The 25,901-nt window shown below is 33.7% G+C and overlaps 1 protein-coding gene across 4 annotated transcripts in view; it reads right to left on the bottom strand.

Moving 5' to 3' along the window:
* LOC118192849 (diuretic hormone receptor-like) overlaps positions 1-25,901 on the bottom strand; it is an 82,388-nt gene that overhangs the window by 27,030 nt on the left and 29,457 nt on the right. For all 4 annotated transcript variants that reach the window (XM_085818932.1, XM_035363870.2, XM_035363871.2 and 1 more), the window contains exons 3-8: positions 25,509-25,609; positions 24,648-24,748; positions 13,645-13,765; positions 11,020-11,170; positions 7,815-7,899; positions 403-469 (exon numbers count right to left, since the gene is read on the bottom strand). In XM_085818932.1, the coding sequence (XP_085675058.1) occupies positions 403-469; positions 7,815-7,899; positions 11,020-11,170; positions 13,645-13,765; positions 24,648-24,748; positions 25,509-25,609 (626 nt within the window). The remainder of the gene's footprint in view (positions 1-402; positions 470-7,814; positions 7,900-11,019; positions 11,171-13,644; positions 13,766-24,647; positions 24,749-25,508; positions 25,610-25,901) is intronic.

The raw sequence follows: 25,901 nt of genomic DNA on the forward strand, positions 1-25,901 counted from the left end.
ACCACTGCAAAATTTATGAAATATCCTACACATAGATATATAAAACAGCGAAATCTATTTACTTATAAGATAAATCTACTTTAATTTTAATTTGAGACATCATATTCAATACATAATTAACATCTCTACCTACTTAAATTTCGATCAAATTTATCTGAAAATTCTCGAAATAATAGAGTTACAAAATCTTTAAAAAACTATTCAGTTGTTACAGACATAAACGTTACAGGTTAAAGAACATAAAATGTAAAATTATTTTATGAATAAACTTGGCATTTTAACACCAGTCAGAGGACTCGAATATAAATGTGTATGATTGTTTTGGTCCTGCTTTTAAAAACAGTTTAGTTATCATGTCTTTATTTCTTATACTGTCAGTGGAGAAAATAAAAAAATATTTACCAGTAATACTAACATCACTGGACAGCTGAAGACGTAATCGTAATAATCTTTATTCTGCCATGGACACCTACAGAATAGAAAAATAAAAAGTGAAAGATGAAACACTGTTATAATTCAATGCATATAGTTTTACAGAATGTCAGATACGAACCACTTGGGGAGATGTAAAATATTCGAAACGCTACAGCATGTTTTAAAATTATATGGATTCTTCTTTCAACAAAATAATTCGTAAATCTTTTCTGAATTGTATATTGCACACTTAGCCAGCAAAGCAACTATATTGAAAATAAATCTCATACACTTTGTACAAAAAGGAATGTGACAGTTCTATATCTCCCATTTTACTGGGCCGATTACCAAAATTTAACTTGCGCTTTTCATATATCTAAAGTGCCACTTCGGATATATATTTCATTTATATACAGTATTGTTCTAACATAGGTATTTTTAAAACAAAATCGGACTTTTCTAAAATGACATACCGATTTTTCCAGAGATGGATTCTGCGACTCAAATTATGCCTAAATATTGAAAAAAGAAGCTGAAAAAAGAACGCCAAGCTAATTTTACTTTAATGATAAGAATAATTCTTAAGTTATAGCAACCTATTTTCCTTTCCCTTTTTTCATTGTGCATGAACGTAAAAAAATGTACATCTTTCTTTCTTTCAATTAATTATAACAGAGTGCCTAAAGCATATTTAGCGTTATTATAGCTGATAAGAAATATATCAAATTTTAAAATGCGCCTGTATATAAACTCACGTATATCTTAGGAAATTTGGAATTAAAAACTCTAATTTTTTGCAGGTAAGCCTAGAAATACGTCTACTTTAAGGTGATGGCAAAAATTTTAAAGGTTATAATTAAAAGAGTTTTCGAAACGTTTTTTTTAAATTACTAAAACGTTCAAAATTTCAAAATAAATCAGAAAATATCTGTGAATTTTATTTGGAATGAACCTAATTTTCGAAATATGAAAGAAGCAATCAATTAAGTATAATAAAAAAGAGATTTTAATAAATATATAGAAACTTCAATCAACATTGAGGAGATGAAATTTTGAGAGCTAATCTTTTAAAAACTCTTAGTGAGATTTTTACAAAACTCTCACTTTGGCATTTGTATCATAGAATCGAAACTGTATCATAGAAACTGTATGTAAACATAGAATGGAAAAAAAACTGTATGTCATTTCAGAAAAAGTCCACTCTTGAGTCAAAATACTTATGTTAGAATAATGCTATATATAAATCTAATATACATTCTAAGTCGCGCTTTCGAACATGAAAAACGCGAGTTAAATTTCGTCCATCGGCCCAATAAAAGTGAAAGATATGCGACTTTCCCAATTTTTTTTGTGCGAGGTGTATTATTTTCTTCGTTTCATTTCAAATAAGAGTCATCTGTTCGAATTAACGTCAACCATAAATTAACCAAGATAGAGCTAAACATGCAACGTGGGTGATTGAATACTAAAATGATAGTGTGGCCATGAAACTGGTAAACTGGGATTTAGAAAACATATTCTTACATTTTGAAACAGACACTAAAGAAAATCTTCTGAAAATATTCGTAGAGCACAAGACCACAACATAGGTGACTATATATGCATTACTAACTCAAGAGAAAGGAGGTAAAATAATTCTGTTTGATATTGTTGTGCATTAGTTTTCAATTTGAAGACTGGACGTTATAATGGCCTTATCTCACTTACCGTAGCAATAATGTTGTCATCATATAATGTGTTTAAGTATGCAGTCCTATTACGGACTAACATTTTCAGACTTAATTATGGCAACGAAATTCTAAAATTTATCATTTATTTTCTTTGCTAAAAATATAAGATAACGTGTTCCATCGTAGAATATCTGTTTATATCTCTGATCTCTAGCTTAACAAGAGTGCATTCTTAAGCGACTCTTTTAGAGTACCACTTGGAGAATTTCAAATAACTTTCGTTCTATTTAATACCATATATAGGAATACGTCATTCGAAGTCATAATTCGAATTACTCTAGATTTGCTCCAGACATCTACATTAAAGAGGATAACAAATTAAAGTAAAAATTAAACTAACCTTTTAACATGGGATTATATTCCCATGTTAAAAGGTTAGTTTAATTTTTAGCATTTCCTAACATTTTTAAGAATTTCCTATTCTGGAATTTTATTGTAGTCCTGCGCAGAAAGGAAGTTTTAATAAATCTCGAAGCTACAGTTGAAAGAAATCAGTTCAGAGTCTTATCAGTTTGATGAAGTCGATTGTTCCGATTCCATTGCTCGTTTCTTTCTGCTCTTTGCTTCATCCTCGCACACCGCTCTCGATTTTCTCCTCATTCCTGATCTTATTCATCAAGTCTATTTTTAATGAGCGATGCATTATAAAAAAAAGAACTGATTTAGTTCAGTGAGCAAACGGTTCTAATTTGATCCTCTAAAAATGTAATTCCGCCTACATCTAGTCTATGCGTCAACAATATTTTTGTTGCTAACTCTAAAATTAATTTTTCGAACTTTGAAAGACATGCAAAGGGTCCTTTTGCCAGATGATGGCACAAACTTCACTTTTGTAGCCTTATTGGCTAAAGGCAAATAGCAGTTTCTTATAAAACACATAGAGTACCATTACTTTCCACGTTTTAAGTATGATTACAAATTTAAAAAGTCTGATATGGACACCACATGATTTCCTTGCACGTTCTAATTTATTATATAGATTTTTTGCTGCCCTTCATTTAAACTTGTTTCCACGAATTATTCTAACTTAATAAACTGATAACTCAAGGAGTTGAAAATGGCATACAAAATTGTAAATTTTGAAATTAGATATCCCGGTCAATTTTTATCCTAAGGTAGTCAAATTTCTTATGATTTCATTTTTTCATAACGACTATTTAACTTTCCCAAATACAAGTATAGGAACAGGGAGAACGCATTAAAAGTTAGATTTCATTATTTGTGGGATTTCATCATTTAAAACACGTCTGTAATTTGATGTATATGACTCTGACCACCAATTATTGCGAAAATAAAGCCTGGGTAATGATTTTAAGCTGAATAAGGGAATAGGTATAAACATATATATGTACATTTGTCTGACAATTGCAATACAAAATGCAAGTGCACAACTGAATCTTATAGCAGTCCTATATTCAAAATTTTAACGTTCTACGGCTAATTGTTTTTAAGTTATGCGAGATAACTGACGTACCTAAGTACAGACGTTATAGAAAAAGTCCCTTTTGAATCTATTTTAAATCCATTTTACAATTCATTTGGAAAAAAGAACCATTTATTCTGTCCGTATGTACAGACGTCACGGGAAAAAAACGTCTGAATGAATGCCAGAAAGTTTAAAATATATATTTTCGTTGAAGTATGATATCCGAAATTTTTTGACATTACAATAATTCCTTTACTTTGTATAGAGAAGTAAAAATGCTTATTAATTACAGTTAAATCTTAAAGCCGTTTTGAAAATTATTTACTTTAATTGTCAATGTACTTTGTTTAATCAGGTTTTCGTGCTCGCTTCTGGCGAGACTTTTCCCTTTCATTATTTCATTTTTGCGAATTTAGATTTTCTCACATTTGTAATACAATATATATTTCTGCATTTTATATTCAGAAGGTTAACGTTTTGCTTATTGTTTAGAATTCAAAAATTTCATAAGATTATAAGCATACATTTAGTTTAAAAATGCGTATTCATGCACTCTTTAAAATTGAAATCACACGCAACGATGATCAGAAAATAATCCAGAAAAAGAAATCTTAATATAATACATCGAATATCTTGCTAATTCGGAATATCACTCAAATTATTTTTTCAAGTTAACAAAGGAAACTGCGGTAAGAGAATACAATACATAAAATATTATTTAGTAAAATAAATGGGTATATGAAAATGAAAGCACAAAAAAGATCAACGCATACAGATGGAATATAAAAGGTTTAAAAGAATGAAATTCGTCTTTCAGTATAACACATAATGAATTTACTTATTTTCACAAAAGAGAATTTTAGATTATTAAGCTTTGAAAGACAGAAGAAAAAATATTCACGTATAGATAAATTATGTTCTGCTGTCTGGTTAAAACGTAATCGTTCTTTGCAAAAATAAATTGAAAACAAAAAAAAAAAAAAAAAAAAAAAAAATATTAAAGGCATATTATTTTGCAACCTGAATGCTTAATTCTAATTTTCTTCAAAGGCTCATCATATCATAAAGCAAGGACATCTATATTAAATACTTTTTTTAATTTCGTATGCAGTTGTGCTTTCTTGTTTAAAATTTATAAAATATAACTGCATTTTATAACGAACAGTCACTTTTTAACTATTAATTATTGCCTAAGCAATTGAAGCTAATTTTTGAAAATCAAATATGTCATAAAATAATAATATTCTGAAGAAACTATCTCGCATTTGCACAGTTCTTAACTGGATATCATTTGGAACATAAAATAATGTCATAAGTAATTACTTAAACCGAATTAAAAGTACACTTATAAGATATTTTATCCCTCCTTTCAACATGCCTTCGGCAAACTCGACACGTATTTGAGAAGTCCAGTGTGGAGTTCCACGAGGGCAATGCACATTTGTCATGCCTCCTGCTTCAAAAAACCTAATGACTCTACAAGTGGCGCCCGAAATCAAAAGGTAGTAAACGATAATTCATCACCACTAGGATTTGTCGACTGAGCCCCCCAATCTCCAGTCGGCCTTTAAAAGAGGGCGTACGAGCATATAATGCATTTCTCGCTACTTTCTACATGCCTTCGTGGTGTAATTGAAAGCATACTTGACGCGTATTAGAGAGGTCCAGGGTTTGAGTTCTGGCAAGGGAACTGCCCATTTTTTACATCTCCCGCTTCAAAATAACCTAATGACTCTCATCGTAATACGCTCATCATAAATGTTATTTGAAACGATTTTCTTTTTTAACGAATTAAACTTTTAAGTGTTCAGTTGCAACAACCCCGGGACATTTCAAATAATAAGTTCAACGGTAAGCATTTAATTTTTAAAAATTCATAAATTGCCCAGGAAAGATTTTTTATCATCTGTGCTTATTTGCTTTTCTTTCAGTATTTCATTAATGCTACGAAGTAAAACACTGCAGAACTGATACAGTCCTTCGTTTATGATTGAACATAAATTTCCCGGTTTCGTGATAGTTTTGAGAATGGTATAAATATTAGTTATCGCTCCCTTGATAGTGGCAATTTGTCGAAAATGAATGAGTAATGATACGAATTCTAATGCAAAACCTAAACACATGTCAAAGATTTAAAAAAAATAATAAGATTGAATTAAATCAGCAAAACCCATTTCAAGCAAAGCTGTCGAATAAAACTTTCTCAAATAATTTATTTATACGCATGTTCCAAAATGCATAGGCATTACCGACGACACTACAGAAAATGCACAATAAGACATACAGTATCTGAGTTTGAGTTTATCCACGGAAATATAATAGAATTCTTCATTCCCCATCTTCGTAACTTTTGCATATAAAGACATCTACGAAAAAAGTGCAATCCTGTATTATTTCTTCTTCCAACACTAAAATAAGCAAGTCAGAATTGCCAGTGGTATATATTTCCCTACGCCTTTTATTTTTCGGTAAAACACATTCTGAGGATCACAAAAACACATTTAGATTCCGTGTGTGTAATGTATACCAAATGTTTAGATATTTTAGACTAGATTATGGTATTTGATGATTTCGAAGCCCACCAGGCCTTCTTAGATAACTTTCTAAATTCTCTAGCATTTACATTACACATGGAAAAAACTAAGAAAATTATTCATGCAGCAAACCCGTTCGTCCAGATTCAAACTCGGGTCGAACTACTAGTGTTTAGTGGTCTTAACTCCTCGCTTATTGGTAAGACCATCCCTTATTTCAGATGAATAATGTAAAATGGAACTAAAGATGGATTTAACAAGGACAAGTGAGAAACCTTTTTATCATTAACTGGCAATATGACTAAACCTTTATGAATATATTTTGAGTGTTAGATGAAAAATATGGAATAGGTTTTACAAAAATACGGATTTTAAGTAAAAATTATGGATACTGGTAAATTCACATCTCGGTTATGATTAAAAATAATTGCAACAGAAGAATGATTTATATTTTGCGCAAGAACTACTCGCATTTACTTCTTATTTATATAACACTGCTTTAAGAATCCCTTGATAAACAACACTATTTTAATTTATACATGATATTTTTTTTAATTTGTTTACCCACAATATTTGTTTAATACGTTTACTACGACATTTAATTTCAAAAGCTGAAAAGGGTCTTCAAATATGAGAAACAGTTACATTTTTGATTAAAATATCATAAAAGGTTCTGTAGCAACTGTGTGGCAAATCAGACGCTGGCACCAGAAAACAGTTCACATATCGGAGGAGCTGCATAGGTGCACTTTTGTGATGGTGCTGCGATATACCTCACTGCTACAAAATCGACCCACGTTAGACACCCAAGATCATTTATCACTTTGAAGAACATTTGGGGGTCTCATAACTCGTCTGATAGCACAGACTTATTATCTGTGCCAATAGGTGGCCACACGAGCAAAACACCAAGGAGAAAATAAGCTAACAGTCGGGACCGCTCCTGTACCATTATTACACGTTCCAGTCATTTCACTTTTAAAATGAAATAAATATATTATTACAAACTGCATGTATATAGAGTTATTCTTAAATAATTAAGCCTACATGAACAGGAAAACTTCCAATTTTATTGAAAAGATAAAAATTCTCAAGGCCAATATAAACCAAAGTAAACAGTTCTAGGAGAAATCAGAAAATCTCCTTAGCCCGCCAGAAATATAGAATAGCACCAAAATCTTGGCAATGTACAGCAGGTAAGAGTCTGAATCAGCTACTTAACTCGCGGCTTCAACTACTTAACTCGCGGCTGCTGACAACTTCTTGTTCATAGGTTACTTAATGGGAAGAAAACCGCTTCTAGAAGCTTTAAGTAAAGGGCTCTTAGACTTTTCGAAATTGCCATTTCTAGAATCATTTCATAATGTTGCCCATTTGGCAAGAAATTGCCCAGTTCCACCAATGAAGATACAAAATTGCCGTTTAAGTCCGCAGGAGAGTTTCTACCCAAATATCCAACTCTGCTTGAGCTTCCTGACACTTCAGATATAATTAAACTTATAATTAAACAATCTACGATATAATACATAACATACTAACAAACAAGGTGGTAAAATTTAAAAATTTCATTGAATACACATTTTACACATTATGAATTAAATAAATAAATAAAAAAACGAAGGCCTGCACTGCAACAATATACAGAAACCAATTACATATAATATGAATATTTACAAAAGTATATAATAACACTACGCGAATGATACTCACCCTCTTTGTGCAAAAGGTTCATCAGGTGAACCACCTGCTACTCCTTTTACCACAGCCCAAGCGGCAGCTACAATAGCTGGAATGCCTGTAAGAATGTACATGAACTGTTTGTATTTATTTTTTTCTAACAAATTCGTTTAATTTTGAGAAAAAATTTATAGTTGTAGTAATTGAAATCAACAACTTTTATGGTATAGGTAATAAAAAATAAAAATACAGAGTGCTTCGTAAATTGCACAGATTTCAAATTTCAAAATGTACTCTCCAATTCTGTATAAAAAAACTAAATTTTGGTTTTATTTGCTTCCATATGCACTTCAGTTTAGGAGTGGAAACCGAAATCTGCCATATGTAGACATCACCTTACCGTCAAGCAATTTACGATGACTCTTTTATAAACGTATATGTTGATTTCGCCAGGCGCCTGTTGAATGTCTCTGTTTAGTTTAGTAATTGTTTGCGGTTTGTTCATTTAAACATTCAACCTGATATAAAAATCACAAAATGTGAGGTCACAAGACCTTCCGAGTTATTCTCTGGTCTCCATCATGGAGTGAGATCATGCGCAAAATTTGTTTTCATGAAGTAAAATTATTGGTTTCATGAGATATGGTTTGGTTTATTAGATTACAGCACAGCACTCGAGGGCTATCTGTCTTAAGGGAGGGATGCCTTCGTGGAGGACATTTTATGGGAAACTGGCTCGTATACACGTTACACATGGGGAAAACCACGAAAACACCCATGCAGCCAGCCCGTTCGCGGGATTCGAACCTTCATGAGATATGTGGCAGGTATTCCCTTCCTACTGAACTTACATATTCGCGATATCCATTTCATCCAGAGCAGGTCACAAATGTTTATGATTATGTCTTGAAAATGATCACCATCATACCTGCATTTTTAATGACTTCTTCTTAAAAAAAAGGGGGGGAGTACCCCTAAGCCACACCATATAATCCTTAGACGAAGCTCCATTTGGCGCTTTTGGATATCATCACAGCGTTTTGTTAACTCCAAATGAAGCAATTTGCTTTGACAAAAACAAACAACTGAAAATAAGTTTCGTTCTCATAAGATTTTTTTTTTTTTGAAAATCTCTTCCTCTTCTTGTTTTGTCAAAATCCAGTCGGAAAATTTTCTACTTCCTGATGATCCATTAATTTTCTGCATAAACGGAATCCATGTACAGGATCTTTTACCAGTATATATTGCACCCATGATGCTAATTTTCCCAACAATTGTGGATATAGCAAATTTTAGCACAACGGTAAGCATGGGTCACTTAAATGTTCGATATCACGGTAAAATACTGCTGTTAGCTGTTGCGAATGACGGCGAAGCTACGTCTGGGCCTCAAACTCAAGTTATCCTGAATATCTGCTATGTGTTGTTGCATTGGATTCATACGATTTCATCAGTTCGAGTTTATGATTGAAAATATCTCGAATAACTAGAATTTCTTTATCAATCTCATAATAATCGTTTCGTTGAAGGTATTATCTCAAAAAACTGCGCCAAATTATAGAACCGACTTTGCATACCACTACCATTTTCTGTTATGAGTTTTCACGATTACAATGCATAGCTCTTTGGTCAACACCTCCAAGGCAGTTGAATGAAAAAACTTAGAACCACAATTGCTCGATTAATTGGAGAGACGGAAAGTAACGAAAACGACAAAAACACTGTCGATAATAGGTACAGGGCTGCTGGCTTCTATATAGATGGGCTCAGTTTCCAACTCCAGGGAAAGCTCTGATATAAGCAAGTTTGTATAATTCGGCACTCAAAATACTGGTGATACAAAACCTTCTCGGTGTGCTTTGTGGCAGGGGAAGAGGGTTCGGCGAACCCCGAATCTGTCTCCCAGAATATTCTAAATCAAAATTGAGACGGAATTTTCCATTCTTGTAGATGTAAAATCGGTAGGTCCCTTGCGGTTCACCTTGAGCAAAATTATCGGTGATGAAAACGGGTTTTCCAACTAATACAAGTGTTAGGCTATTTGAAATAACAAGTCTTGAAAAATTGCCTCGACAGAAGAGCTAAAATATTGGTAAATTAAACGTATGAAACATGCAACAAATTCTAACTTTATAAACATAAAAAAATATCATTAAAGTGAAATAATATTTATGTAATGACAGTATGAAACGAAAGGAAGTAATTGCAATTGGAATACCAATTATTGCAGGTTTTGTTGATTAAAGGTCAATGGTAAATAAAGAATTTGACAAATTCATCAAAATCCAAATTAATAGTATTTCTCAAATAAAAATATACTTCGAATTTTTCAAAAGTAAGGGAAGTTACACGAAAGCTTACAAAGACGGTAACTGAGAATGTAATGCGTAGAAATATTAATTCTGTGAACGAATTGCTTAAAGTCAGATGCTTTCATTTATATTTTCAGTATAAAGATGCACACTGCAACAACGTTTTTTACTTCGTTTTCTTGATTACAAAAAGACATAACGAGACGTTTCATGCTAAGGGTAGTAATGTTTTCGTAGAGGATTTTATGAATGAAAATGGCTTATGGTTTAGTTTGGTTTATTGAGTTTACGGCAAAGCACACTAGGGCTATCTGCCTAAGGGGAGGGATGCCTTCGTGGAGGACTTTCTAAGGGAAACTAGCTCGTATACACGTTACACATGGTGAAAACCACGAAAACGCCCATGCAGCCAGCCCGTTCGCGGGATTCGAACCTCGGACCGAACTACCAGTGTTCAGCGACTTTGAAACTGGCTTATATTTACACACAGAAAAAACACCCATAAAACTAGTAATGTATTATAAACTACGGCACAAAAGTTAATTTAAAAGAATGTTTAAGCTTGAAATAATTGAAAGGAGTTATGAATATAAAAATTAAAAGTGTATGAAAACTGAATGGTACTCTTACGAATAAAATTAAAATAACTAGTGAAAATCTCTTGAAACTATTTTACAAATGACATTCAGGAAAAGCAGTAAAATATTTATTAATGTTTTAAAATTATAAAATGCATCCTACGAAAGAACACGCATAGTTATGAATTGAATTTTAAAAATCTTTCCAACAGGAAAACTACACCGAAACTGCAATAGGAGTTTAATTCTACAAGGATACAAAATTACTGTTAACATTTTGAAACGGTAAACTTTGATCATTGTAAATCAAATGGTTGCAACCAAAATATTAAATAAGAATTTACTTACCCCATCCAATGACGACGTACGTCTTAAATTTAACGCTGTCAGTGGAAAATGTCTTAACCACTTGCATGTAGAGGTACAATCCTTCAACAAGCATCCAAAAGAAGTTTGTCGCCATTAAGTATGTTAACAAAATGACCAAGAAACAGGCCATCTAAGAAAATGAAGAATTTTATAGATACTTAAATGCTTGACAATTACACTGCAATATGGAAAATGGTTAAGCTAAATTACACCGTAAATTTTATATGCCTCCCAGATGAGATTGTGATTATGAATAGTAAACCGTTGAGTTGGCTCTCAACCCGGATACACTTGAAATATTCATGCGAAATTGTTTACCAACTCAGCTGGAGTTAACCACTCGTTGCAAGATCACAGCCAGCAGAAGAGATGGCATTTATTAAATGCAAAAAGGAATATCAGTAGTTAGTGACGCTGACTGCCGTACTAAGAGGCCCGGTTTTGAATTCCAGAAGGGCATGGATGTTTGTAAGGATATAACGTCTGTGTAGCCAGAGAATGCTCACAATACATGGCAAACGAAATCCTTTTGAAAGACTAAAAGTAGGGTAGAGAGGTAGGAGACCCTCGGACTGCTCGCGGGATCTCAAGTGCCTACGGAAATGCACAGGTACCGGCCTTGTTCACCCCATGTACCTAGTAACGGCATCAACCTTTACCTGTAAAATTTAAACTGACTAGTACAGTGCAGTGGGACGCAACAAGAAATATATTTTTGCATTCTACAGAACAATTATTTTCAGAGCACTCTTAACAAATATTATGAAAATCTGTAAAATTTAAAAGAATCCTGTATACAATCCCCGTACCTCATTGCGCAGTACGTTTCTCTGCGCTGTTTATACCGTTTTGATTTAATCTATGAACTCAGGAAGATGAAATGATAAATTACAGAGGCTACAAGCACTTTATTCCAGGATCTTCAGGCGAGCCAGCTTCCTTCGAATTTTACCAAAAATAAACCGGTTCAAATTCAGATATGTGGGATTATTAGATTATGACCTCGCACATTTGCTTCCGATGGAAAACATTTTCTAGAAATCTTTTGGTAGAAGATAGGCTTATGTTTATTTATATAGGAGGAAACACATACGAGAATAGAATCCATAAAAAGTATTTCGTCGCGGGTTATATCTACAAAGACTACTCGATGGTTATTCACAATTTAGATTTAAAATACAATGCTTTCATTAAAAAAGATTATTAAAATTGAACAATTTTATGGAGTGGACTGCTTAATTAATTATAGGAATGCGCATTTGAGTTAAGGGAAGGGATCTTTTTTATCCAGGACTTTAACAAAAGCCGTCCCGTAATCTAAGCATACTTGTCAAAATCTTCATGTAGCAAGCCCGTTTAACTATTCGAAAAGAAATTGGAATGAACTATCAATATTAATTGGTGTCTTCTATAAATTGAATGGAATAATTATAATAATATTATAACGTATTTCTCCCACCTTCTTAAGAAGCCTTCGGGGTGTAGTGGTCTGCACGCTCAGCGTGTAATTGAGAGGTCCGTGGTTCGATTCCCGGCGAAGGCGTTGCTAATTTTTCATCTTTCCTGGTTCCAAAAAATACCTAATGTCTCTAAAATATATTCAACAGTACTAAAATATTTCTTTTACGTATTTAAGTATTAAAAAAATAAATTTTAAGTGAAATTCAAATGTTATGTAGTAAGTAAAACTAAAAGATAAATATGTTTAAGTAAAACTAAAGATAAAAGCTAATAATTTTAAACAAAAAAGAAAACTTATGATCTTAAAAAGTCATCTAAAAGATGTAAGAAAAATCCTATACAAATCAGACTAGTTAGGCAAATGTACAATCAGATTATCCAGTGTTAATCCTGAAAATTTTAATATGCATCATTTCAAGGAACAGGCCCCTTAGTGTGAAAAATTAAAACTTTTCCTAATGAAAATATCTTGACAAAGAGGGGTCCTGTTAAGACCAAAAGGCAGAGTAATTCGTGAAGAAATCTAATTAACAAAAAAGCTAGCATACCTGCTTCCGATACGATTTCTTTCTAAAATTAAACTGAGCTAAAAATACGTGGAAAAGGGTTGTCAGAAAGTGACGAAGACTTATGAGGGCTTTCAGATTTAAAATTCAAACAAATTCCTCCTATTGGAGGAGTATAACATAGACGCAAATTAACGTATTTTTGTAGAACTGATTATTTGTTTAATTTCTTTTATACATCGTTTTAGATTTATTATAGTATTTGAATAGAGCATTCGGTAGTTCTTCGGATGATATAATTTTTGTGCACGAGTTATAAAATGAATGAGACGTAGCGCTGTTTAGTGAACCTAGGGCCAAAGTGTCGCTATGATAAATAAATATAGTGAACTTTAAAGAGTGCATTAATTCTATTGTGGTTTATGCGCCATCGACGAAGTAGATTTAATTCAAAATTCGTTAACTGTTAATTCAGTATGTTTAAATGAAATGCAGGAAAACTGCGTGTAATTTAATATTCTGTATAAGGAAGTCATGTGGTGTACACATAAGATTTTTTTGTAAAATAGAATAAACTGCAGTAACAACTAAGAATTTACATTTTTTAAATTGTTACCATCATTTTATTTAAACTTACCTTGGCTGTCGTCGGGTTTTGATGAGATTGCAAAGTGGCCGTCAGTATCCACGTTATGTCAATAAGCAAGTACGTCACCATCAAATTCGTGTGAATCGTGTTACGTAAACATTTGAGTTCCCTAAAATGTAATTTAATTTTTAAAAGCAATTGCATACAAACATAAACTCTTAAATTGCATTTGAAATTCTCTCCATAACAAAATAAAGCTTTATAAGCATACTTAAAATCGTACAGAAATTCTGCAAATAATTTACATATCTTTGCATATTCATGCAAGATAATTTTAATGCAGCCTTTTTCAGAGATAATTCGTGAAATGTTTCGTTTCATTTAAATATCACATTTATTAGTATGGTAAAGTTTATATTCAAAATGTGTCAAATTTGGTGTTAATAAACGTTTTTTGATCTTTCAGAAATTTCTTTGCACGGCTAAAATCGTCGTGAACTTAATACTTTATTCATTGCCGTATTTTGACGAAACAAAAAGGCTTTAAAATTTCAAGCTGTGATTGCATACCTTTAACTTTATCCTTGATAAATTCTATTATCTATTTCCGCAATATATATTCCAGTATAAGGAATTTACTCAGGAAGATACACCTCAACTCGGTGACATAGTCCAGAAATGGGTAAGTAGCCGTGGTCAATTTATTATATAAAACATCCGTCGTAAAATTACTAGTTTAATCTGGAACATTTAAATCATCTACTCTAACTGATGATGCAGAGAACTTAAAGTACAGAGCTCAGAATTAATTCGTATTAGTAATAAAACTGTGCTTATGCTGTTAAAATATAAGCATACATTGCTTTCCGGTCAAGAAAATATTTCCAGATGAAAGGTCACCATCGAACATAAATTACTTTGTGGTTGAGCAGCTAAGGTCCATTTACACAAGCGAAACATTGAGCCCAAGAAATGGGAAGCCTGGAAAGACTTAGATATATGTCAGTCACTGAAGGATGCTCGCTGCACTGTCCAAATCAAATATTCGTCCCCATTTGTTCTCTTAGCGAATTCCAATATGTCCATCATCTCTGAGGGGAGAAATACAGTTGCATGTTGCACCGTCCAAAACACATATTCTTCACCATTATTCCCTTGTTAGCGATACTCCGTATCTTGCTTCAAAGATATGTCAAGCCAGGAAAACCGAAAAGAAAACCAAAATTTCAAGCACAAATTCTCAGCGGCGGCTGGTAAAACCTTTCTGGGTAGACGAAAAGAGCTCATCTTGTCAGCTACGGGAACACTGACACTCATTAATTTTTCTCAAGCGACTTTTCATTCGCGGCCGGGAGGGCTGTCAAGAAGCACGTCAATTAAATTCCTTTACGCCGAGAAAACTAAACTCGCAGACCTCGGCCGGCCCTAGGAAGCTCTATCTGTCTTCCCTTCTCTCTCTCTTTTTTTTTATCTGTAATTTTCAATAAGGTGCTGCTGTCTCTCGCGCAACATTTTTTAAAACCTCGGTATCTCTAAAGTACGGATCGCTTCTATATTCACTATTGGCTCAATTAACTATAAATTCATATCCAATCCAATACTTACCTTGAACTCTCTCCAACCAACGAGAAAAAGGCAATCAAAAGTCTACCTCCCTTTTGAAAGTGACATACCCAGTTCTCGCGCTAAACTTCAATTAATAATTTTAACCTTATTTTATTATTTAACCAAAGCAGAAAATTCTCATTTCAGAAGAAAACCGAAAATTTCTCGCCTCCAACAAGCGAAACATGTGTGCTGTTTAAGACAGAAGGACAGAAGCGCAGCTGTCCTCCGACTTATGGCCTCCAAGTGGGTAGTCTCGTGAGAATGAACATACACCCTCTTTTTAGCTTTACAGTTGTTTTTACTAACTTATTAAAAGCTTTACCATTATTCAAATGAAAAATGAGTCTAAACAAAAATATATTAAGAACTAATTCACAAATATTAACATTCGTAAATTCATTAAACACTGTAAATTGATGCACAACACAAATATCTAGCTATTTCTTTAAGTTTGGTTAACAATTTGTTTTTATTGCGACCGTCAACTACTTATATATCATGCATTTGGCCCGCGCTGATTGTGAGGTCCAAGCTGTTAAGCTCTTTTTTTTTATTTTATACAATAAATGCATAGCTACTAAATTTTATCTCTAAAAGAGTGATTTCCATTTTACCCTTTCTGTTACTGCCTTGAAATTAGCGCATTTTCTTGCTCTCAAAATTTCGGTAAATAAACCTTCAAACACGATAGACTTGGTATGCGTTCCGTCTTGCCAAGCTGTGTCTTGTAAAGTAGTCTTAAGTTTATATGCTTACCCTGTGGGCAACCAACATCCTTCAAGTCAGCCAACGCAATTCTTAGTTATGATACTTTCAACTAAGGATGGACGATTCGCTCTGGAACCGATTCACTTTGTAAGATTCTGTACTGTTTACTTTTAAGTTACAGTTGAATGTGAAGAATCTTAAGAACTGGTAAGCGAATAATCGCTTGAGTTCGTGAGACAGTAAATAAAACTTGAAAAGGGTTAAATACCCTTTATTATTCCAATAAGATTTAACAGACTCCGTCTTGGAGTTTTACAATAAAGCCGCCACTTGGGCTTGAACTTAAGAAACTAAGAACAAAGACTTAACTAATCTTAACTAAAAGCTATAGCCGAAGCTATCAAAATTCTAGCAGAGTTGGCCTCTTAAAGCTGAATAAAGAGGAAGCTTACAAGGGCCTAAAGTACGGCCGAGCGTAATAATAACTTAAGAAAGAGTAGCCTAAAAAGGCGAACGCGTGCTAGACAAAATCACTGGTTCTCTCTAACTAAGACAGTAGAACTTCACGGTTAAATACTTCTCCTCAATTTGCATTCAAACGCGATTCCAAAAATACGTTCTGGACGGAAGTTCTAAGTTGAAATTCAGAAAGACAGGAAAGAAACTTTAACTCAAAATTTAACTGTTAGGAAAATTAACATAATCCTTACATTTGTCCCGACAAGACTTTAAATAGTCGACAATTAAGGTCTCTAAACGACCTTGTTTAAGTCTAAACACAACATTTCTAGTTTTTTTTTTTGCAATAACTAGATTGCACTTTAAAGTTTTGTACTTAGGGCCAACTTTACAGCAAATCTTAAGCTAGACTAAAACTAGAAATTTGACAAAATTTTTCAAATGGAATAAACAATCATTGGCTTCTTCTTTCGTTTAATACCATTAATTATTCTTGGTCCTTCCAATTTATCTGGAAGGAAAAAAAAAACAGTAGTACTGGCTTTTACAAAACTTTCCATATTTCTTAAAATTACTCCTTTACTACATCGTTTGTCCCTCACACAACTTTCATTCATATTTAAACTTCTCATTCCCCAATGCTCTCCAGAAAGTGTTTGAATGTACTTAGGGTACTTATGTTTTGTTGCCGCGAACAAATCTACCGCTACTCATCGTCTAACATAGTTAAACTTAACATACTAGACCCCAAAAGACTCCCTATACACAAACACTTTCCTAATGTAAAACTAAGGAAAACTTAAATTTAACTTTAACATGTTAGCTGGAGAGTCTAACATTAAACCCAGATATATATGTAAAACATTCAATTCTTTCACAAATTCAATTGCACGTTAGCCAAATTTATCTTTTGTACAAGTTTAAATTTACGACACTTTAACACAGACATTTAGCATTTCTTCTTTAAACATAAACATTTTCAGGTATTTACACATCACTTTTAAATTCGCCTTACATCAAAAGTTATAGTTGCTTAATTACAATTTACCATCTTTTCATGAAATCTTAACTTCAAGTTAACAGATTTTACAATTCAAAGAGTCTTTTTGATTAAAAGATATTCACAATTGAATTCTCGCCACTTGAGAGTTCTTAACAAAAATATTTACTGATACTAGCTTCTCGCCAAATTGAGAACATAAAAATCTTTGATTACAAGTTATTTAGGACTAAGTTCTCGCAATTTTCAAATTAACTTTTCTTATTTCAAAATCTTTAGCAACTTACAACAAAATGACATAATTTGAACTTTTTTCAATGTAAAATAAGCAATGAAATTTTTCACTCATCTTTCATTTTTCTGTACTCCTCCATTCTGATAAAACAGAATTGCTAAAACATCGGATGTCTTAATAATTCCAGTCTTCTTCTCCGACTTTAATGATCTGTACCGTTTTTCCATCATTCCTTTTCCTCTTTTGCCCACCAGCGGCCGAGCGGTAAAATCGCTGAACACAGGTAGTTCGGTCGAAGTTCGAATCCCGCGAACGGACTGGCTGCATGGGCATTTTCGTGGTTTTCCCCATGTGTAACGTGTATGCGAGCCAGTTTCCCTTACAAAGTCCTCCATGACGGTATCCCTTCCCTTAGGCAGATAGCCCTAGTGTGCTTTGCCGTATTTTCAATACACACTACCGTTTCCTCTTTTGTCCTCCGTCGACGAACCTCGGGTTTGTACTTCGGGCTGCGGGTTTTGAAACTGCAGTTTCCTCTTGATTTCTGGCGGGGCCATTCTGCCTTTTGGGTCTTTCAACTTGCGATTCGACCTTCTAACTTGTTGGTCTGGCACGGCTGTATCGGCTGGTCTTTTCCTTCTTGTCCTATTTGAGTCTGGACCTCCTTGGGCCTCCCTGTAGTCGTTGCCACTGGAAAACGTGGCTTGCGTTTCTTTGATTCTGCACATCGTTGAATTTGCTGTTTTGCTGGAACTTCCTCAACAGGCCTCGCCCCCTTCGCCGGCGGAACTGGTGTTTTTCTTGAATCCTCAGTTTTGGCGTGTTGGCCCATAGGCCTTATTTTCCTCCGTTTCGCTGAGTCTGTGTCTTTTCCTGTTTGAATCTGCTTGGCCGGTGATTGTTCCGGTCTCTCCATCTGCTTGCTTTTTTGGTGTTGGGGTTTTCCAGCTTGACTTCTGACTTGACGGAATTCTTTGCTCCCTTCCAATATCCTGTAATAAATCCTGTAAAACTTAGTAAGGTTTTATCTGATCAATATTTGCAACGACTTGTTGCCCATTTTCGGCCTTTAAATAACAGTTTATCAATTATTTCGTAATGCGCCGCTCTATTCCGAATAGCTGTTAAATCTACATGTTCAAAATTTTCGGAATCTTCAAGATATGCGTAAATGTCTTTAAATTCAGGATCTTTCCTTAATTCTTCAATTATAGACTCACGGGACTCAATAACTTTTCATGTGAGCATAGCACACTCAACTGTATTCCCCTCCTCATCGATTTTAATTCTTGAAAGGGCATCGGCAACTAAATTTTCTTTTCTCGGCATGTGTTTTATAATTAAACGAAATTCTTGTAGTTTTAATGTCCACCGTATCAGTCGGGGCGATAGATTTTTTCCTGAATACAAGCGACCGACTGCCGCATGATCCGTGTATACTGTTATCGGAAAACTTCCGAAGCAAACGTCAAATTTCTGAGCTGCTAATAAAACAGCGAGTGTTTCTCGCTCTGTTGCCGAGTGGTTCTTTTAAGTCGATTTCATAGTTTTTGAAAAGAAAGCTATCGGATGCCCCCTTTGGGAAAGAACCGCACCAACTGCGTAATCGGATGTATCCGCAGCAATGTCTAGATATTGTTCCCGTTCAGGGAATTTGAAGACTGGGGCATTAATTAGGGCATTTTTTAGTTGTTCAAAAGCCGTGTTCGCCTCGGTGTCCAAGAAAATTTAGTGTTCTTTCCTTTCAGCACCAAAAATGGCTCAACAATCCTCGCAAAGTCCTTTATAAACATCCTATAATATTAACACAAGCCCCTAAATAAAGATAATTTCTTAGCCGTGTTTGTGGGATGGTAATTTTTAATCGCTAATATCTTGGAATTATCGGTCTCGATGCCCTTACTTGAAATTTTAAACCCAAAGTATCGCAACTCGTTGGCAGCAAACTTAATTTTTTTTGCGTTTATTTTGAAACCGGCCTCAATAAGCAATGCATAGGTCATAGGTCATAGGTCATCGCTTATTTAATAGGTATACGACCCTGAAATCTTTACCTATCTCTATCTGTCGTAAGAGGGTATCCTAAAAGTGAAAAAATAAATCCAAATCTTGGAACAAACCTGTGCACTTTAAGTGCTGACTCACATCCAATGTGGCATAATGTAACAGTGGCATAACTTGGGTAAAATAGCAATTTAACATATCTGAAGCATAACATTAACATCGTAAAAGAAAATTTGCACATCTATAGCATAAAAACTTTGGCATAACTTTCTCCTCGTAGGTGCTACGGCTGTAGCGTCCTCCTTCTTCCGTGTCTTGAAGCCAACAAAATATCGTAGGCGTAGTACTAGTCGAGGCATATAACAGAAGTGGGAGGAGCATAGTTGCATTGACCAGTCGTTTAAATTTTTAACACATGATACACATCAAAGAGTAAATAATGAAAAGTAGAAAAAACACTATATACACTATGTACATCGATCACCACAACTCGTTATGGTGTATCGTTCTTGGTCTTTTGCAGCGTTGAATGACTGTAAAGTCATAATCTCCTATGCTACGCACAGCTTCATTTTCGTGATATCACATTTGGTGTAGAAATCATGTGAAGCAATTAAGATCTTGCTATCTAATGGTTTGATTTTCATTCCACGATGTATTGCAGTGTTTCTTACAAACCACGGTGTCTCTGTAATAGTTCTAAGAAATTTATTTTGCAATCTTTGCAAAATCTGGAGATTTGATCTGGCTGTAGCAGTTCGTGCTGGTGCTGCGTACAGTAAAATCGGTCTTATAGCGTGAAGATAGAGAATTCTCTTAGTACTTAGCTGTAATTTTGAATGTCTCCCTATTAAGGCATAAATAGACTTAAAAGCTTTATGAACTTTTTCACGAATATACATAATAAGCGGCCTGAATGTAAATTTATCGACAAGAATCACTCCCAAATACTTAATATTTTTAACTAAACAATGCATAAACTTTTACCAAGTGTTTAATATGTTCGTCTATCGTTTCGCTAGTGACTCTTATATCATCGAGATAAATTATTGTACTTTTAACCAAAACTGGTCTTAAAACTATATCCATGGCTTTTTAAATGTATCCGGCGCTCCGCTTAAACCAAACGCCATTCTTAAGGAGGCATAGACGCCTGACTTTGTGATAAACGCCGTCTTTTCAACATCTTTGGGGTTTTACCGCGATTTGAAAATAACCAGACATTAGGTCTAATGTTGTCATGAATTTAGTGGAACGAAGTTTTCTTATAATTTCATCAATTATTGGTAGGGGATACGTGGGCTATTTTGTTATACTATTAAGTTTGCGATAATCAATTGCAAACCTATACGCGTCCGGGTGCTCGGACGTTAGTCCATTTTTCTTTCTGCAAAGGACCACCGGACTTATGTACGGACTAGTGCTGGGCACAATGATTTTATTTTCTAACATTTTTATATGATGTTCCAGAATCTGTTCTTTGACCCTATCATATCGATATAGTTTTGATCGAATTGGAGGGGCATTCCCCATATCAATAGTATGGGTAACAACCTGACAGAAACCCGTTTGTCGTTAAATAAAGAAATAAATTTTCTTGCCGACTTTCAATCTTTTCTTTCTCTTCGGGTTTCAGGTGGTCTAAGACTATTTCCGGCATAGACGCTTCCTCTTATGCACCTGCAATGTAAAATTCTGAAAATTAAGATTCGCGCTAGCTGCGCGTAAGAAATCAACCCCCAATATTACTGATGTGAATAAATCGTTTATCACTAGAAAATTTACTTTTAGCACCTCGTTTTTAATTTGTACATGAAGTGGTGTTTTCCCCCAAAATTTTCACCTTCTTGCCTTGGACGACAATTACTCGTTGTCTCATGGTTTTAAAGAGCCTATAACGACGAAAATGCTTCTTAAAAAAGTCCTCTGAGAGAAATGAACACTGAAAGGTCGGAGCGGTCAACGTAAACTTTCCGCTCTCTAACGACATGGTGTTCAAAAGTTTTCGGGCGCCAGTGTAAGATTCTGTACTGTGTACTTTTAAGCTACAGTTGAATGTGAAAATTCTTAAGAACTGGTAAGCGAGTAATAGCTTTATTTTTAGGAGTAGCCTAAAAAGGCGGAAACGTGCTAGCCAGAATCACTGGTTCTCTCTAACTAAGACAGCAGAATTTCGCGGTTAAATACTTCTCCTCAATTTGCATTCAAACGCGATTCTAAAAATACGTTCAGGCCGGAAGTTCTAAGTTGAAATTCAGGAAGACAGGAAAGGAACTTTAACTCGAAATTTAACTAATAGGAAAATTAACATAATCTTTACAACTTTACTGAACCAATGATCAGAGCCCTGGCGAAAACGAAACGATAGTTCTTTAACAGTTCAGCTAGAGATGTTGTTGGGGAGCGTGCTAAAAATTTGATGCCTCTTAATGTAAACACTAGCAATGTTTCCTTTATTATTTTACTAGAAACGTCTCTGACCTATTTTTTATGTGTGTTATGTATGCACTTTGGCTTGCTTGTGTTCCAGCTAGTAATTAAAAACCATCATACAAATCGACGCATCTCAGCGAAACAGAACACCCCTGTTTGCAAATGGATGTTTTTTGTTCCCATCTGGCAGTGTAAGGATCTGTAAATAGTACGTAGATAATAGGAATTCGTTCCTTGGATTCCCAGCTGTCAGTGCTCTAACGCTCCGATACTAGTCGCAGATCTGGGTGCTTCGGAGTTGTGATTATTCACGTTTCTACTAAGCTGAGGGTCTGATTCCGACGGAGACTTTATTATTCGCTTTTAAAATCTGGTTCCTGGAGTCTTGATTATTTGTTCTTTCCGCTTACTCAGAGATGTTCCTTTGAGTTTCATTTCGATTCTTTGAAGACTGTGTCATAGTATACCTATGTATATTAGGTATTACACTTTTTTATACAATATTACTATAATATTTATGTAAAATAATAAATTATATTTTTATTTATTTACTTATTTTACTAAGGTCTTGTAATCAAGAGCTATGAATTTCTCTTTTATCTTCCTTAGAATTAGTATATATGCATAAACATAAATTTTCCCGTCTAATATATTTTTTCAAGGTTGCAAAACAAAATGTGTATACTGCAGAATAGAAGAACCTCCAGCGATATTTAGTATTATTTTGTCAAATTAAATAAAAAAAAAAGAAAAATGCCAGTATTGTCAGTAAACAGTTTCATGTTCTTTGCGATCTGCCTCCAATTTAAAAATTTACTTTTACACTGTGTTTTTTAGTACAACAAAATATAAATTATAGTAATAAAATAATGTAATTTTTAACAAAAGTGAGTTTAGTTTTCATTATTTTTTAACTTTTGGTATTTTCTTAACTCCAGAATTTTACTGTTGTTCTCTGCAGAAAGGTTTTTTAGGCGATCTCAAAAGTACAGTTGAAAGAAATCAGTCTATGGAATGAACGGTCTGGTTGAGTTGATTCAAGCGATCCCATTCCTTGTTCAATTCTTTCTAATTGTCCCTCATCTTTGCCTACCGATCCTTATCCTTTCATGTTTGGAACGCAATCATCAAGGTCACTGTTAGCGAGCGGTGAGTCGTTAAAAAGAACTGATTCACTCCAGTGAGCGAACGGTTCCGATAAACGAGCAGTTTTGCCTATCTCTACTTCCAACTACTAATTTTCCCGCAACTTTACGTGCCGAACTTACTCGCCATTTGTAATGTGGTTACAGCCGAAAACATCGCAGCAAAAACACCGCGGACGAAAACGTCGCGGGAAAAACAACGCAAGGCGAAAACGTCGTGCTACAAAACATCGTGGGAGAAAACATCACAAAGAGAAAACATCGCAGTTCTAAAACATCGTGGTACAAAACATCGTAGTCGAAAATAAAGCTGTTCAAAAACTTCGCAGTTTAAAAACATAGTCGTCGAAAATATCGCGGTAAAAAATAAAGTATCTACAAATCATCGCATGACGATAACATCGCAGACATGCTTTTTTTGCAGGCTTTAATAACTGTAAATGGATATTCCCACAATGATTTGTGAGCGCAAGATGTAAAGAAGAATAATTTTTACTTTCACATTTTTTTTATTAACTAATAAATTTTTGATGAAAATGTAAGAAGGAAACTTAAGAATAGAAAAATAAATGCAACTTATAGATTATACTTTTTATGAAAAATTACCAGTAAAACCTTTATAAAAATGATTTATTGATGGTCTTTGTTAGTTAACTATGTCAGTTTAAAATTCTATTAAGTGCTATAAGTTGCAATAATTTTCTATGCTTAAGTTTCCTTCTTATTTTCTCAGCAAAAATTTATTAGATAATAAAAAAATATAAAAGTAAAAATTATCCTTCTTTCCATCTTGCGCTCACAAATCATTGTGGGAATATTCATTTACAGTTATTAAAGCCTGCAAAAAAGCATGTCTGCGATGTTATCGTCATGCGATGATTTGTAGATACTTTATTTTTTACCAGGATATTTTCGACGACGATGTTTTTAAACTGCAAAATTTTTGAACCGCTTTATTTTCGACGGCGATGTTTTGTACCACGATGTTTTAGAACTGCGATGTTTTCTCCCACGATGTTTTGTAGCACGACGTTTTCGCCTTGCGCTGTTTTCTCTGCGACGTTTTCGTCCGCGATGTTTTTGCCGCGATGTTATCGGCGGACACCTGTAATGTGTAGGGTACGTAATCTCGCAAGAAGACTTCCGTTAGCTCTACGACTCCATGTCCAGTCTGGTAATAGCTTGCATCAGGGACAGAAGTGGGTTCTTGTATTTCCTGAATAAGACATTCAGTTCGTGTGATTGTGTTAACAACTCGTTTTCAATACATGAACATCATAACTACCGATTTTCGTCCCATTCGGTTAATTCCATTTTGGTGCGTCGCTTTTTATTTAGAGAATGTATGTTGGTTCATTTTCAGATAACATTCAACAACTAGTCTACAAAAACAACATAACTCTCTAAAATATCATATTATCATGAAAGCCACTGTAATTATAATAAGCAAAGTACTCACTTAAAACGGAAGAATATGAAGAGAGCAAACGTAAGAGCAATGAGAGAAATTCCATAGCCAACGTAATAAATAGTAGCTGCCTCTTTCATATCCCATAATACCTTTAGGAAAATCAAGCGCATAAAATATATAAAATTCAAAGAAATATCACAAGTAATCAAATATAAAGCGCAGACAGATGAAAAAATACTTAGTTGGATTATTCCACATAATTATCATGACACTTATTCTAATAACAGTTTTAACTTCCTTATAAACCCCTTGTGCTGATTGATGAATAACTTTTGATTCTCTATCTTGAGAGGATTCACGTTTTTTTATTTATGTATCATATTTTTATATTTTATTTGTATATTATTTTCATATTATTTGTGTGTTATTTCGGATATAATTCCGCTTTTAACATCTGTTTTATTATTTGATAAGTATTTTTTAAGTCATTCGTTTAATTTTATTTCATTTTTAACTTTATGTCATTCATTTCATACAATCAACAATGAATTTAATTCAAACTTCTTAATGAAAACCTAGTTTTTGTGAGTGAATTACTTCTGAACGTCTATCTTGAGACGATTAATATTCTTTATTTTATTTCTATATTTTTTTTATTTCTATATTATTTATTATGTTATTTCATCCTTTTAATAAATTTATATATTATTTCATTTCTTTTTTTGGGGGGAGGGGTCATTTATTTTATTTTACCTCGTTTATTTCTTTATTTTGAACTTATTCATTTCTTAAAAATAAAAATGAGATTTTGGCTCTCTTCGGAAACTTTTTGTATTATCTAAATTAAATATTGTGATATCCACTTTACTTCTGATCTGTATTTACTCATATAATTAACATTAATCTTACCTGCAAAAACTCGTCTTCTTGTATTCTTAGAGGTTTGCATGAACGATAGTTTGACCAAGGTGACCAAGTACCATTTTCTTGACAGAAACGACTGGCATTGCCTAAAAAACAGTCAATGTTATTTCCTTTATAGAAAACGTAAAAGTCAAACCAAGACAGATATCACATATGGGATTAACTAAGAAAAAGACGTCTTAAAGGAAGGTGAATTCTAATTAAAAATTAAACTTTTCTTTAAGATTCTCATATTAAATTCAAACTTTATTCCAGAGAAAGTAAGAAATTTATTTTTAAATTAATTTATACATCATTTCTGCTTTCTTTTAAAATAACTGTTTGTTCGACTAATATTTTTCCCTCAACTGTGCGCATTTTGACATAATCCTTCTTACG

Source organism: Stegodyphus dumicola, chromosome 6 (genome assembly GCF_044657685.1).
Source record: "Stegodyphus dumicola isolate Sdum_Otavi_A_Nest chromosome 6, ASM4465768v1".
In the NCBI taxonomy this organism is placed as follows: domain Eukaryota; kingdom Metazoa; phylum Arthropoda; class Arachnida; order Araneae; family Eresidae; genus Stegodyphus; species Stegodyphus dumicola.